At 37.3% G+C, this 17,368-nt stretch overlaps 1 protein-coding gene across 1 annotated transcript; it reads left to right on the top strand.

Annotated features, from left to right (window-relative positions):
* Nucleotides 1–14,704: 14,704 nt before the first annotated feature.
* Nucleotides 14,705–16,685, top strand: LOC110922847 (gibberellin 20 oxidase 3-like). Its single transcript, XM_022167050.2, has 3 exons — nucleotides 14,705–15,216; nucleotides 15,960–16,290; nucleotides 16,413–16,685. The coding sequence occupies exons 1-3, from the start codon at nucleotides 14,705–14,707 to the stop codon at nucleotides 16,683–16,685; spliced, it is 1,116 nt and encodes a 371-aa protein (XP_022022742.2).
* Nucleotides 16,686–17,368: the final 683 nt, after the last annotated feature.

The raw sequence follows: 17,368 nt of genomic DNA, 5'->3' as shown, positions 1-17,368 counted from the left end.
AGCCCCTCTAACTTGCAAAGTTGCGCGTAACTTTAGTTATAGGCATAAAAATCTTAGACGGCCAATAATTGGCATTCCCGAGAGTATAATAAAATACCATGAAGATCCCGGTTGGTTAAAAGGTCACTCAGAGGTAAGAATTAAAATATTGACGCTTTTAACCCCTTTATTGCGCAAATTTTCAATTAATTACGCAAACGGCTACACTTAATCATCAAGTGGCACATTTGTGAATATAAACATTGTAAGAGGTTATTTAAAAACTTATTTTAGGTATGCTAACACTTCCAGTCCTTTCATATTCAAAGTTTTTCGATCTTTCAAAAAATTAGTCCTTAAATTTCAATGCTTGACTTTATTAGGGTTTATTACACGTGTCAATATATCATTGGATGTGATTTTACGAGGTGTTACATCCTCACCCCCTTAAAAGAAATCTCGACCTCGAGATTTGCTAAAATGCTGGAAGTACTTTTTGCTGCATAATGGACTTTAACTTCTATAGCATATCTAGAGTCTTTCCAAGCTCCCAAGTTGACCTCTATAATAGGTACATGTATCTTTTTCGAGCATTCTTAACCTACCGATCCTTGATCGATACGGGTTTCTTATCATATCATAAAGTTTCATTAATCTGCTTATCATTACGTGATGATGTGTTTCGACTTATTGACGAAACCTATCCTTAAATCATTAGTATGGGTCGCATTGCGAGCTCCACCAAGCTCCTTATATAGGTTTTAGCTTTTAAGCTATTTGATCTTGTTACATTCGATTCCTTCGAATGATTCTATATATTCCGAGCTTAACTAGCCTGATAATTAATAAACTGGCACACCTTTCCAGGGTGATATCTTTTGTTGAACCTTATTCCTTAATAAGAACTTAGGAGGTTTGCTATCTCCATTAATCTTGATTTTTCTGCCAAATAGTGGCAACTTACAGATGATTAGGGATTTATTTGATCTTATTCATTGTTTCCAAGGCAACTTTCAGATCCTGATGATTGGTCTTACCAATCTTCTGTCTACTAATAGATGTTTAACATTCCATCTATACAAGGTCTCCAAAGGAGCAGCCTTGATACTTATATCAACTTATTATAGAAAAGCTTATCTTAAGGTGAGATGGTTACTCCAATCATTGCTTAAAACTAATCTTAAGGAATAGCTAATCCTTGCCATTAGTCGAACAAATCGACAATCCTGGGCAGCTGATGGCAAATTCTTAATTGTTGCCTAATTAGGGTTGCGGTAATCAATGCATAAGCAAAATGAACCGTCTTTCTTAATTAACTACACCAAATCCTCGGAGTATTGAGTTAGGCTATATGAATCCTTTATTTAAAATTTACTTAATCAGGGTTTCAATTCATCCAATGAGGGTACTAGCCGTCTTGGAGATTTCATATTAATACAGCCCTATATAGGATATAAATCTTAACTCTACCTGCCTCTCAGGAGGTAAACAGGGTAATCTTAGGAGAAGATAATCAAGATACAAGGAGGTTGCAGAGATTTTCCAAATCTCAGTCTCCAGTTCATCCATCATTGCTCGTGTCAAATAAATGACACATTCATGTTATAAGTTCACGAATTCCTTAATCGGGAACATTTACTTGGACAATTTCCATTCTGGATATCTTCTTTGAATACCATTAGTTGACTTTAGTACCATATGACCATTAGAATATCCTTGCGGTTCCATGCATTAAACCTCCATACTGATCAGGCATGGAAGCAATCTATAGAACTTATTAAGATACATCAATCCTCATGTGGCGCTTTTGTCATACCGTCTGGTATTCGTAATCGATAGAGATTAAAGAGATATCAACTACCAATGCTGACGCATTTCCTCTTAGAGAGGATACTTCTTAAAAAAAATTCTACGATTGGAGGGTTCTGACAGGAATAGAAGATATGGTTCTTACGATTTCACCTGTAAGTTTTACCTTACACTTAATATCTGGGGTTCTTACGGGAAAAATTTCTAAAAGTTTGCTAAACTCATGGTCTTACGAGAGACTTAACAGCACCTGAAACCAAATGTAACTTCTAGCTATAAAATCACCATAAGGGATTTATCTGGTGTCATTATTAGCGTGGACTACCTCTAATCATTCATCAGGAGGGTTAAACGCCTCCATTCGTACTCTTTTTAAACTTAGCTGCAAAGTCTATGACAAATTTTAGGGCAGTCTCTGCTTCGACTGGTTATTTCTTAATCTATAAAACGTGAGCAGCTGAGGTAGATCCATAATGGATTTATAATAGGCAGGCTTTGAAACCTTAATGTGGCCTCCTATTTCCGATGCTAACCACCAATAATTATTTCATTAAGCTTAGACTTTAGGTAGATTGAATAGGGTACTATCTCAGCCAATGAATTAAAACTTGCAACATACCGTCGATAGTCTAAAACCTTTATGGTGAGAGTCAGAAATTTCTTATTCCGTCTTTTTCCATTCGCGATGCGAATAATAGGTTACCCTAATAAGGTCCTTAAAACTTGGACCATCCCATATTTGTATAAGGGGATCTTTCTTGTGGACTTCATTAATGTCCTCACTAATTAAGGGTATTGCCATCGAATTACTGTGATGCATACCTCACTGTGTCCTTTCCAGCATAACCGCTGATACACCTAATGGTTTCTACTTCATCCAACAATTTCCTGTAATCGATGGCCCCTTTTTACTATTGAAGTCTTTTGACTTCCAAGAGATGAAGTACTTTTAAGTACATCCTAAAAGGAATGGGCTCCTTGCCATATATGATTCTGTTAAGATTATTCTTCGCATTTGAAGTATGAATCAAGCTCTTCTCATGAGCAACGACGTGTGTTTTAGAGCAAGCAGCATTCGGCTTCTTGAACCTTTTCATGACTTTTCTCATAGCCTTTCTAACAGCTGCGATAATCACAGTTTTGGAGATTAACTCCATTAGTCATCGAGGTTCACATTTGATGCACCATTAACATTTGTCGCATCTCTAACATCGCGACTGTTGTTTATCTCTTCCGACTTTTCCATACTCGGAGCTTTGGTATTAAATACCAAATTCAGCAAGTGCTAGGCAATCCATACCCAGTGTCTTCTCGAATTGTCAAAGGCTCCCCATAAGGAGTCTTGATAACTACTTGCTTCTTATCACACACAGCATGGACTTGGTTATAAGACAACCAATCATTCCTATCATCATAACGAGTCCCTCCTATTTTAACGGAAACAAGGACAGAGGGTCTTTATGTGCCCCCTTCTTGCCATAACCATAGCAGGTGGCGTCCTTAAAGTCCTTGCATTCGTGAGTCTTGTGATCCATCTCTTTACAGATGACACATCCCCTGGTCTGCTCATAGAAACATTTTCCGAAGTGCTTCTTCCCACAGGTTTTACATTCGGGTTTTGCCTCCTTTGGCTTGAACTGGCTATAGTTTGAACCGGTCTTACCCTTTTTATAACCCTTATTTGGGGTGTCATCGCACTTTCGCTTATGATCCTTCAACACACGGTCCACAAGCGTTGTTTACGGCTATATCCATCATAGCCTGTAACTCAGTTCTTGTCAAATTCAGTCTTGCATCATCATTCTGATCAACTGGATGATTGCGAGCTTCATAGGGGTCAGCCATGATGATGCTTTGAAGGCTACAAACCAAGTAGTAGTAATTTGATCATACAGTGAATTGTCGAACTTGATAATTAAATACCATGGTGCGAATAAACCATATACGCCAATAGATAGTATTTAGTTTATTTGATTATGTTTTGCCTAGGTTTTTAAATAAACCATCTTTGGCGTTTAAACGGAATATAATCCTTCATATTTATTAGACAGGGGACATAAGTCACGACTGTCAATGTCGTAACGACATTTTATATAGCACAAGGGCTTGTTCCAAAGGACTTTTCGATGGCACAGATGCCTTGTCACTAGGGAAATTTTAAAATATAATCAATGATTCCTTTGGATCGAAAAATTTCATAATTCATTGCCTTGACAAGAAGTTATGAAATAAAACTATCTTTTTCATGTATACATCTTTACCCGTAGGTATACATCCCAGATGGATGTTTAGATGTGTACATCATGTTCGACGTTTATTAGTCATGATTCCCACTGATCATTTAGGCTAAATGAGGGGTTTGGAAGATTTCTAATATAAGGATGACAAGGGTGATTTCATCGCATCACCCATTGTCAGGAGTGTTAACACGTTTTCAGGTGTTTAACAAGGATCTGAATCTCTTTAAACAGGTCTTACCATCGTAGCCAGGTCATTAATGACATTCAAGCTAGGTTATACCCTTCGAGACTCTTTTTAATATAAATACTGGCAGGAAAGGAATGATATTTATTTTATTCAGGATTTTTATGATAATTATCCTGGATTTAATTAAAATACAACCATGGCACAAAGGCCAAGTCACAAGGGCAATTATAAACCATGATTTTGTAGAATCAAGGTGTTTAGGCTTGAACGTTGTTCAGTGCCTTTTCTTGACAGGGGGGTTGTAGACTACGACTGTCTTTTGTCTTTTATGACAATGAATATGGCCCGTAAGCGTTATATCCCTAATGGATGCTTAAATCATAAAATAAGAAAGGATTTCGGGAGAATCCAGTATAAGGATGATTTATGCGATTTTATCGAACCACGTCTGCTAGGAATGTTAACATGTTTACAGGTGTAAACAAGGATTTTGAACCTTTAGAATAGGCTTATATGAATTCACTAAAATTTATAACATATGGTTTTTTTCAATAACCATTTTAGTTAATTTGATAAATATATAACTGTTCAGGATCCTTATCATGAATCCTATATTATAAGTTAATAATGGCACACAAGGCCTAGTCACGAGGACAAGTTTAATTTATAAGCCCAGAATTTATGGAATCGAGGCATTAAGGTTTGAATCAAAATCCATTACCTTTTGACAGTGAGTTGCAGGCTACCACTGTCTTTTGTCCCAGAGGACGTTAATTATTACCCGTAGGCACTTCATCCTTAAAGGATGGTTATACAATTACAGGGAATTTACATTAACCCAATTTTTAAAGATGGTCTGTGTGATTTGTACTGCATCACAATTTGCCCAACATGCTAACATACTTACAGATGTTAACAAATTTTGGAATCTTTTGGACAGGTTCTACCGTCTTGGCCATGTCTACAATGACACGTGGCTAGGTTTTACCCCTAAGATTCTCTTTTAATATTAAACGCAGATCAATCCTAAATTGAGATGTTAATTATGGATCTGAATCTAATTATGGAGATACCATCTTGGCCTTGTCTTCAAATGACACATGGCTAGGTGTTGTCCCTTTTTAGATTTTGCCATTTTGTAATAATGGTAGATCTCATAATGAGAACGTTATTTTAAATCTAACCGTTCCATTAAAATTTAAACAGGTACATGGTTGCCCTAAATGGGACTTCTAAGGAATAATGTTGTCCTCGAAGGGACTGAAAGATAAATATGTCCTTGAAAGGACTACTAAGGAAACGATCTACAGCAAAAGGAGTTTCTTCTTCACTTTGTTTCTGAATGTCTCCTCCTTGGTTGCACGTTTAATCCTAGTCACAGTACGAAGCTCGGCCTTCCCTAGGCTTCTAATGGGGAGAATTTCCATTACGGCTTCTTTGCTTGGCGACATATCAAAAATATAGAATTTAAAGCAAAAATTCTCCGAATAGAGATGAGGGTATTCCTATGTTAAGTCTAGACTCAGAAGGTCAAGGAATGTGCTATTGTGTAATTGAGATTAAACACAAAAGGCTAGTGTTTAATTCACTCAACGTTGGCTCTGATACCAACCTGTCACACCCCTATTTTCCACGTGTCACCGGTGGGCCCGGTGGGGGTATAGTGACGTAGTTGATATCGTCATAGTCAAACAACACAATTCAAATGCACATCGGAAGCAAAAGATAAAAATATTACAATCTGGTATAAAGTAATATCCAAGTATTACAAACGGAAAGTAAAAGATCCACAGGCGGATCGCAAAGAAAATAAAACATTGTTCAACAGACTTCAGGCATCTAAGCTTGCGAGACTTCTATTTGATGCTAGGAGAGACCAGCCTATTACGCGTAGTACCTGCACTTAGTCTTTTTGGGAAAATACGTCAGTTTACACTGGTAAATACAATTTAACTGACTCATTTTGAAAAATGTTTTAAAATTGATTTGAATGCCCGCGGCACAAAACTTTTTATAACTTGGGATCATTATTTTCTTATAATCTTGTAAAAGAATTACATGTTTGTTATGCGTTCAGTTGTCCGGGTCGTGCTGGGTTATTTGACTGCTCTTAACCACCGACCGGTTAAGGTCAATTACCCGACCAAGCGGTATTTTATATACCGTACCCCAAGCCCGTATAGGGAACATAAGTTAAAAGTATTTACCTGAGCAAATTTATACAATTTATCCCAGCATATACCACCAAGCAAGTACAGATAGCTTTTACTGGGCTCCTAAATTTGGAACGAAGGTTTTTAATAACCTATTAGATTCCTAACGGGTCTTTAATTAAGCCTAAGCTTAGACCGGTTAGTTTTTAAAGGAGGATACGGTTCAATACGCATAATTATGCGAAGACCAGATTAGAATGTGGTTTAGACCCGACAAGCTTGTATACTTGTGTAATAAGGGTAAACAAAACACATTCTGGATTTTGAGATAAAAATGACAAGGTTTAACCCGTTTCGGCTAATTTATGCAAACTAGTTACACAAGCCGATCCGAACGCGAAAAGTGCGTAACGGGTAACCAAAAGAGTCATGAACAGGTTTCCTAAGTCAATATGCCTTAAATATGTTGTGATATCAGTAGGATATCTTCCATTATGACCAAAACTAGTTTAAGACTAATTTATGCCTCGTAGGGGTATTTTGGTCATTTTAAATGTTATAAAAGAGATTAAATATCATCTTGAGTTACAGGTCTGATTTAATTAGTAAATATACTTAATTTAAGTTATAACAGTAGGGTATCATATATATGTGAAATTTATTAATTTTAACCATACGATGCACCGCAGGGGCATTTTGGTAATTTCACATAGGCTTAAAAGGTCAAAACTGAAAACCTGAGTTTAAAACTTTTCCTTACTATTAGAATATAAAAATTTACTAAATATATCAGTAGGCATCGACCCTTATATGTTTAAAATAGTTTTGATACATACTATGCGCTTAAAAATGCGATTTGGAGCCATTTCCGGGTTTTGTATAGAAAGCTGATATTTTTATTATTCCAGAGGACTCAAAATATTTTATTTATCATATCATATCAGTAGAAAAAGGTTCGGGGTCAAAATTATTTGTAAAACTCATTTTATGGCCCAAAAGGGCAAAACCGACAATTACCGAATCAAGCCTATAACCCTATGTTATGCTCAGCCTAAAAATAAATAAAAATCTTTAAAAATCCAAAATATTATTTTATATCAGTAGGTAAAAAGTTTGGTATCAAAAATTGGGTTTAGATAGGATATATGCTAATTACGCCGTTTAATTAATAAAAGGCTTTCTAATTACGCTATTGAGCATAACTCCTAATCTAGGCCTCAAACTGATGTCAAATTTTAGGGACAAGTTTATAATTTAGTAGTGAAGGTTTCTATCCTCTCACATTTTTAAAAATATCGTTTTAAGGTCAAAAGGGCATAATGGTCAACATTTAGGCATTTAACGGAAACATGCATGAACTAGGATTTCTATGGAACCAAGTTGTATAACCTTGGAGAGTTATACTAACCTGTAATATGGTCCTAAAGGAATCCTAAGGCATATCTAAACTAAGCTTAATCGGGTCAGAACTGTAAGTCAAGGAAAAAGTCAACTTTTGCGACTTTCGGTTCCGAACCGAGCCTATACTTAGAATTGTCGGGTTGAATCATGCTTAGGCATGTTCAACTAATGTTTACCAAGTTATTAAAGTGGGAAAACTGATTTTTTTTATGACTTTTATATTAATAGTTATGAATTTATTTAAAGATTAACCCGATTGACTTTCATTTGACCCGATAATTTAACTAAGTAAACGTGGTAATTAGGAGGTGCCCTTTTGAGGGTTAAACACCTACCTAATTACGGTCACGTAGCCATGTTTGACGCGAACAATGGCTCAACCGTTTAAAAGTCAAAGCGTTTATCGATAACGCTTGACTTTTCGGTTTAAAACGCTAAATAATTAAACTGAGCATGAAGGGATTACTTACAAGAGTCCAAAGGACTGAAAGAGGTTCTCAAGAAGCTCATGACCCTCAAAGAATTCAGAGAAATCAGAAAGGAAGGAATGGTTCAAGTGAAACCCAAAATCAAAGGGGGTATATATAGGTTTTCGAGAGCCGTTAGGATCGTTCCTCGATAAACGGGATTCGATCTCAGCCCTACAAGTATGCCCATTGATTTAGAAAACCATGGGTGCACAAAAACCAGCCCCTAGAATCAAGAAATGAGAGACAAAAGGCAAAACCAAAGCTGGTTTTCAGATTCTGGTTACTGGGCAAGGCTTACGGACCATAAGGGTCCAGCCATACGGTCCGTAAGGACCAGGTCTGCACATGGGAACTTTCATTAGTTGACAGGTTTGGCCCCTGCACTCCCAAATGTCATTTCTGACACGTTTAAGGCCCGATAAACCATTTTTAAGGATCTACAATGATGCCTAAACATAGGGAACATGAAACATGCTCAAAAATATGCCGGATGTCGGTTTGTTTGGTCGTACGGTCCCGTTGTTCGGCTAATTACGACGAAACACGGACGGACGCTAAAAACGATCCAAATTACGTGACGAATGGAATTTTATCATGCTACACACTAAAATAAAATATTTTAGTGTTTACATAAATTTTTGGGTGTCCGGGGATATTCAGAATGCGAGATATGCGCAAAAGTGCAAACTTGTGCACTTTTTGACACTTTTAGTCCCTGCATGACGTAAAAGTTTATTTTTGCGCACCAAACACCTCTAAGCCTATATCTAAGCTATATAAAGGATAAATAGGGTATGATTAACTTATGGACATATTCCGGAAGGTCCGTTACCATACGATTCGACCTCCTTTTGCAGTTTGACGCAATTAGTCCCTTAATTGCGCAAAGTAGTGCGAAATGCCGTTTAATGATATCCAAGCCTTCCATAACCCATAATGGGCGTTCCCAAGCATATAATTAAATATTACTATGCTCCTGTTTGCTTAAATGGTCACCGAATGGCGTAGATTCAAAATTTGACGCTTTAGGCCCCTCTATTGCGCAATCCTGCGCATTTCATCATTTATTAGCATTGAAGCCTCATCTAATCCATATTAGACATCCTTGAAAGTATTATTAAACATTACGATGCTTTGGGTTCGCTAAAAGGTCATTCACATGTATAATTAAACATATTGACACTTTTAGCCCCTCTAACTTGCAAAGTTGCGCGTAACTTTAGTTATAGGCATAAAAACCTTAGACGGCTAGTTATTGGCATTCCCGAGAGTATAATAAAATACCATGAAGCTCCCGGTTGGTTAAAAGGTCACTCAGAGGTAAGAATTAACATATTGATGCTTTTAACCCCTTTATTGCGCAAATTTTCAATTAATTATGCAAACGGCTACACTTAATCATCAAGTGGCACATTTGTGAATATAAACATCGTAAGAGGTTATTTAAAAACTTATTTTAGGTATGCTAACACTTCCAGTCCTTTCATATTCAGAGTTTTTCGATCTTTCGAAAAATTAGTCCTAAAATTTCAATGCTTGATTTTATTAGGGTTTATTACACATGTCAATACATCATTGGACATGATTTTACGAGGTGTTACAGATTTCGAGGCCCTCTCCCAAGGCGCGCGTGACCAATGTTCTTGAGTCGTTCATGTTGGATATTGTTCTACTAGATCGTGTCTTTAAAGCACCCATTGTCACCGTGAAGAGCATCCCTCATAGTTGTCGTTTGGCTCTCTCTCAGGCATTGAAAACCATTCTCTACAAAGTGGTGGCCCAACCTAGATCCATTGAAGTATGGGTTAGGTTGCTCCTTCTTCCTCGCTGCACTTTGCAAGTGGTTAGACCAAAATATAGGCAAGAAAGAAGGTCTGGGAATAGGAAGGCATTACAACAAAGATCAATTCTGAATTCCTTAGCCACATAGGGGAAAGAAGATGGTATTTTCATGTTAATTAAAAATATATTTAATAGTCCTGCTTTGGGGTCTCTATGTCAAGGAGGTGTTGATAATCCTGAGGAGAGTACTGCTAGTAACACCAATGTTAGGAAGTGTCTTCGGAAGGTTGCTGATGGCCACTTTACAGCTGCAGTGAAGGTGTTATGTTCATCCGGTGTTGCTCCGTACAATGATAATACCATACAAGCTTTAGAGGCTAAACACCCATACAGAGAACCTCCATCTATGCCAGGTACTATATATTCTGAGCCTCCCCTTGTAGCAGAGGTGGATAGTGTCCTTGGTTGCTTAAATCATTCCCTAAAGGAACCTCATGTGGGAGAGATGGCCTGAGGGCACAACATATTTTGGATACTTTATGTGGAGAGGGATCCGCTATTGCCACTGATCTCTTATGTGCTGTCACTGCGGTAGTCAACTTATGGTTAGGGGAAATGCCCATCGTGTTTGGCAGAGTTTACCGCGTCTGCTCCCCTTACACTGCTCTTAAAACCCGACAATGGGATTAAACCTATTGCAGTGGGTACTATACGGAGGCGTTTGGTTTCCAAGGTTGCTATGAAGGGTGTTGGTAAAGAAATGACCAAGGACCTTAATGATTTTCAGTTTGGGGTCGGCATGTCGGGTAGCGATGAGGTCATTTTACACATCGTCAACAGGGTTCTAAGTGAACGTCACACTGATGGGTCTGTTGCAATGCTTACTGTAGATTTTTCTAATGCTTTTAACCAGGTGGATAGATCAGCCTTACTTCGTGAGGTTCGGATGAAGTGCCCTTCTATTTCTTTGTGGGTAGAATTTCTATATGGGCAACCATCAAGATTGTATCTTGGAGATGGGCACATTTGGTCTACCACGGGAGTTCAGCAAGGGGACCCATTGGGACCACTTCTTTTCGCTCTTGTTTTGCACCCCCTTGTGCATCAAATTAGAGAAAAATGCAAGCTTCTCCTTCATGCTTGGTATCTTGACGATGGGACTGTCATTGGAGGTTCAGAAGAGGTGGCTAAAGTGTTGGACATCGTTAAGGTGACGGGCCCAACATTGGGTCTTGAGCTTAATATTAAGAAAACTGAGCTATTTTGGCCTTCTTGTGATGGTAGTAAGTTTCGTGAAGGATTATTTCCTACGGACATCGGGAGGCCATTAGTGGGGGTGCTTGGGGGGGGGGGGGGGGGGGCGTTAGTAGAGACGCAAGCTTTATTAATAGGTTGGCAAAGAAAAGAGCCGCTAAGGCGGTAGATTTGATGCGTCTTCTACCCAAATTACGTGACCCGCAGAGTGAACTACTCTTGCTTCGATCCTGTATGGGCATTGCCAAACTTTGGGTAAATTACATTTTTCGTCCTTTATGTTTGTACTAGATTGCAACGGATAGCCTTTAACTTCAATAATTACAGTCACAATCCTTTATTTGGAAAACCCGTTACATTTTTTGTCCTTAAACACTAACTAAGTTAAAAATTTTAGTTAAGTCTATTTATATAAGGACACTTTGGTCTTTTTACCAGTCTAACTAAAATATATTATAAACAAAACGAAAACAAAATTAACTTATAAAATATACCATCACCAACCCTCATCTGAGAGGGTGTATCTTCATCATCTTCACCAAGCAGCGGTTTCCTCCTCCTCACAACCGCCGCCGCCACCGTCCGTATAACTCATGAACGCCACCACTCCAGCCACTGACAACCACCCTACGCCGTTGTATTATCGCGATTGTTCCTCCTCCACGTCATCATCATCCTCATTGGAGTCCGTGACAAATCAAGATCTACACAGAGACATCGTATAGACAAATCAAGATGACAAGACGATCTGAGTCTTGTTTTAGGTGTTGTCTGGTCATTTTGGTAGTGATTTCAGCATTGTGTGTATCTGAGATAGCTCTTTATTGGAAGCTCAAAAGGGGTTTTGATTTGAAACCTACTTCTTCGATCTCTTATACTCCCTGCATCTGTGATTGTCCCTCTCCTCTCTCCCTTCTTAAGCTTGCTCCTGGTAATAACCAATAAAATCCTTTTTTGTTCTTGTTTGATCTTGTTGTTTTAGGAGTTCCCAGGTTTTAATTGTTGGTTTAAGTTGGTCATACATGTTGTGTTGCTAATGTTACTTATTTGGTGGCGGTGGCCGCAGCTTTGGTGGTGGTGGCAGTGGCAGATTTGGTGGTGATGGTGGCGGCGGCAGATTTGGTGGTGAAAGGGTGAGGGTTGGTTGGATAGAGAGAGGGGGTGGTGGTAGCTGGAGAGAGAGTGGTTATGGTGTTGGTGATGGTGAAAAAGAAAGGGATGAACTGATGACGAAGTGGGTTTTTAAGTTATGTTTTAATTTTTTTTAATTATGTTGGTAAAATGACTAAATTCTCCTTAACTAGTTAGACTTAACTAAAAATTTTAACCAAGTTAGATTTAAAGGACGTATAGTGTAATGGGTTTTGCAAATAAAGGATTGTTACTGTAATTATTGAAGTTAAAGGCAATCCGTTACAATCCGGTAAAACATAAAGGACGAAAAGTGTAATTTACCCCCAAACTTTTCTTTGGCTTGAGGACATGCCAATCTGTACACATGGAAGATGCAACGTTGTTTTTTGACAAAGGTTTGCGTAAGGCGATTGAAGAATTGGTGGTTTTTGAAGGTCCTTTCTTTGGAGACTTCCCGTGGCGACTTGCTTCCTTACCTATTAGGTTTGGGGGCTTGGGGTTGTATTCGGTTGTAGAGGCTTCATCCTATGCTTTTGTGGCCTCGAGGGCTCAATCGTGGCTGCTACAGGACCACATCTTAAGAGATAGTGGCATATGTGGTATGGATTCTGATTATGTTTGTGCTTTGGCTTGTCTTCGTGATACGATTACAAGCTTTGACTTCAGCGGTTTCACAAATAAGGACACTGCTCCCGCTAAAGCCCAAAATGCATTGCCGAGTGCTCTTTTTAGTAAAATTGTCCACGACATCGAAGTACAGTTTGACTTGACCATTAGACAAAAGCCGTTTTTGAGTGTCTACGAGCACCACAAGCACAAGATTTTCATCTTGCTATACCTATAGATGGGTTAAGCCAGCATATGTCGCCGGTGGAGTACCGTACTATCCTTAAGTATCACCTCATGATTCCTTTATTCCCAGTTGATGAGGTATGCCCTATTTGTCATAAGGCGTGTTTGGATTCTTTCGAGAAGCATGCAGTTCATTGTAGAGAGCTCCCGGGGTTCAAATACCGACATGATTTTGGTTAGGGATGTCCTTTTTATTCATATTTAGGCGCTCTGGTATTTCTGCAAAAAAAGAGGCACCCGTTAATTTCTTAATTGACCCGTTGGAAGGGAGATCTACCCTTCGACCAGCCAACATTCTGGTCATTGGATGGGTAGGAGGAAAACATGCCTGTGTGGATATAACAGGGGTTTCCCCGCTTGTGGGCTTAGGGGGTAGTGCTTTCACGGTGGGTCAGGCTGCTTCGGGTAAAGTGACCAAACACGAGAAAGCGTGTTTTGACTACCAGCACGTGTTTATCCAGTTTACTTTTGATACTTTTGGTTTTCTGGCGCCATAACCCGTGGACCTACTCAGTCGAGTTCAAAGGGTCATGCATAGTAATGTTATGACCCCGAGATCTATGGGCGTAGTTTTTAAAAGACTTAGTTTCGCTATTCAAAAAGGGATAGCGGCGCAACTTGTTGCCCGGCCGTTTACCAACTATCTCGATGTAAATTCATGTTTCTTTTACAAAAACATTGCATTAATAAATCATAAAAAATTGTGAAACTGTATAAATACTAGTATTTAATCAATTTGCTACATAATAATTTATTAATCTAAACGTAAGTATTAGATATTAAGCGTGAAGTCCAATTCTTAATTACTCTGTCAATGATTTTAATTTATCCAACATTGTTGTGTTATCTTTCTTTTTTTTTTTTTTCTTATTTGTACATTTTGTTTTCGGCTTTTTCTTGTTGCAACAATTGCATGCTGCTAAAGTTGAAAGATGTTGAACTTCAACTTATCATTATTTTTTCTTTTTTCTGAATATGTGTGACTTGTTAATATTACAAATAGTAATTGTGCCATGGCTATTGATCTAAGAAGAAATAATATATATTAGTGTTAGTAACGTCTTACTTTGAGAGGTGAGAGAAATTAATAAAACATAAAAGCCATTTATGAAAATAGAACTTAAATAAAATTAATGATTTAGCAATTGCTATTCAAAAGAATAATAAATAAATAAATTTAATGATCATTAATATTTTAGATTTAAATACCGTTAAAATTAAAAACATTACTTAATAAAAAACCTAGATTTGAATACTCATTTATATATTATTACATATTATTAATGCATAAAAACACTAAATACAGTCATAAACATATAGAGACAAGAATGTAATCAATATATTTGACCAAAAATATTGAATTTGAAAATATATATTCTTTCAAAAATTAATTATCTCAGTATAAATCTCATGCCCCAATAAACCATTCAGACTTGTGTCAAAATGGAGCAAATGAACAATGGCAACCATGAAGACAAAACCATTGAGTCAGCCATGATCTTTGACCAACAAACCAATGATGATTTTCCAAACCAATTCATTTGGCCAAAAGATCATCTTTCTCAAACGTCTACTGAGAAGTTGAATGAACAGGTAATAGACCTACAAGGGTTCTTAAGTCATGATGAGGAGGCCACATTGCATGCAGCCAACCTTGTGAGGGAATCATGCATTAGCCATGGCTTTTTTCAAGTGGTTAACCATGGTGTTGACCTTGATATGCTTGCTTTAGTCCAAGAGCATGGCCATGCTTTCTTTAAGCTTCCGTTAACCGAGAAACTGAAGTGCAAGCAGAAAGAGGGAAGCGTTGTTGGTTTCGCTAGTGGGCATGCTCAGCGGTTCCGCGAAAAATTGCCTTGGAAAGAATTGTTAACTTTTGAGTATCATGAAAATGGCCCTGATGAAGTTGTTGCGGAGTTTTTCAATGCAATGGGAAGTCAATACAAAGAAACCGGGTATTATTATAATTCTTTTCTTTATTTTACGACAATTTGTTGATAAAAAAATAGAGATGCAGTTTTAATAACTTATATTATAATTATTTTCTCGAATTTTTATTGATGTGCTGACATGGCACAAGTGGTAACTTTTTAACACACATGTCAATGTATCATCGGATGTGACTTTTTTAGTTAATTTATATTGATCTAATGTTTTTTTTGACGTATCACTTTAATATCTTATTGGTAAAACTAAATTTCAATGGCTATTTTGTGAATTTATGTTGATCAAATGTTTTTTTTACACTCACTTTATTATAGTAAATGAGAATATCGTTACGACTTCTGACTAATAGGCATGGACTGTATGGTATCTTCTTTTAATACTATTTGATGATCATAACTCTTCTTGAAGGAGGTAGTGTAGTTGGAGTTTGAAAGACATCATCATATTTTAAGTAATAAGCCTTCTAATGCTTCATTCTACAAGTCACTCCAACAGTTAAAGAAATAAAGAATGTGATGATGTTAGAACTCATTTAACTGTGGGTGTGACTTGTAGACTAAAAAGAATGTGATGATGTTAGAACTCATTTAACTGTTAGTTTAGGGATAAAAAAAAATATAATGCTCATATGCGTTTTGTTTTTATTTCTAAGTTTACAAATCTCTCCAAGTTTTTCTTTGTCTCTAAGTTTTATTTTCATCTATCTATGGTGTTTGTGCTAATTGTATAGTTGTAAACTGGTCATATGCAGCTTGATCTTTCAGAAGTTCTGTCGGTCAATGAATAAGTTAGCTCATGACCTTCTTGATTTACTGGAGATTAGCTTGGGCGTTGATGGGCATAACCATAACTACTACAGAAAACTATATGATGATGCTGTGTCAATAGTGAGATGTAACCACTACCCGCAGTGTAACAAGCCCGACCTGACTTTTGGGGTCGGACCACATTGTGATCCAACTACATTGACCATACTTTATCAAGATCTAGTTGGAGGACTAGAAGTGTTTGTGGATAACAAATGGAAATCTGTTCAACCCTACCGCGAAGCCCTTGTCATCAACATAGGTGACACTTTCACGGTGAGTCTGCTTGTGTATCGCATCATAACTCCCTTTGTTTTATTGTTCCTTAATATGATCAAGAGTTGCGTTCTAAATATATTTGAAACTTATAACTTAACTAAGGGTGGATGTATATGTAGGCACTATCAAATGGGAAGTACAAGAGCTGCCTGCATAGGGTAAGTGTGAACAGTTTGTCCCCAAGGCTGTCGCTGGTGTTCTTCTTGTGCCCAAAAGGAGATAGAGAGCTGAAAGCGCCTCAAGAGTTAGTCGAAAAAGATGGGAAAAAGGAGTATCCTGATTTCACATGGGGAGAGTTTCTTCAGTTCACTCAAAAGAATCACAGGGCTGATGAAAACACCCTTCAATTGTTTACCAAGTGGCTGCTAACTTCAAAAAATCGCAATGCCTAGACAGCTAGGGGTGGCAATAAGTAACTATTATGAAAGTCTAGTTACAATGAGTAATTAATAATTGTGTGTCATGAGTACTGATATTGGCTTATGCATATCATATGATTTTAATTTACATATTTATTGCATTATGTGATGAGTGTAGAATCTGTTGCTCGTTTATTTATTAAGAGTTAATTAATAATTCAGTCTGAATCCTACAAACCTCAACAAATGGCATCATGAAACAAAGCTAACTAACTAGATAGAGAAATGGTTGTATGGGCTAAAGACTGCATATTGGTTTCAGACGAATCCATGAAAGCGTCAATACACATGAAGTTGTGTTGTTTTTTCTAAGACAAATCCCTGGGATTTTATTATTTTTAGTTTGTAGCATATAATTGGTGTTTGGGCACGTATGGGCATATAGGACTCCACATTGGTCCAAAATCTCTTGATCCTCTTGAGGAACTAAAGTCATATAAAGATTAAAAGACTAACGAGTTTAATTTATTTCTAATTAATTATCTTTTGTTGATACTCTTGAGGAATTAAAGTCATATAACGATTAAAAGATTAACGAGTTTAATTATTATTATCAAAGGTCCTCTTGTTGCTAATAATGAGATAATCTGGAATCTCGTGCATCGAGTTTACAATATTCATAAGTTTTTTAACAAGTTGAGTAACTTGTAATATTA

This window comes from Helianthus annuus, chromosome 15 (genome assembly GCF_002127325.2).
Source record: "Helianthus annuus cultivar XRQ/B chromosome 15, HanXRQr2.0-SUNRISE, whole genome shotgun sequence".
Lineage (NCBI taxonomy): Eukaryota > Viridiplantae > Streptophyta > Magnoliopsida > Asterales > Asteraceae > Helianthus > Helianthus annuus.
Note: the sequence above shows the minus strand (reverse complement) of the source record. Positions and strands in the feature narration are given on the sequence as shown.

What these genes read in the sequence shown, in the direction of transcription:
- LOC110922847 (XM_022167050.2), top strand. Translation starts at nt 14,705, where the DNA reads ATGGAGCAAATGAACAATGGCAACCATGAAGACAAAACCATTGAGTCA. An exon ending in AGTCAATACAAAGAAACCGG is followed by an intron (nt 15,217 to 15,959) that starts GTATTATTATAA and finishes GGTCATATGCAG; the next exon opens with CTTGATCTTTCAGAAGTTCT. An exon ending in ACATAGGTGACACTTTCACG is followed by an intron (nt 16,291 to 16,412) that starts GTGAGTCTGCTT and finishes ATGTATATGTAG; the next exon opens with GCACTATCAAATGGGAAGTA.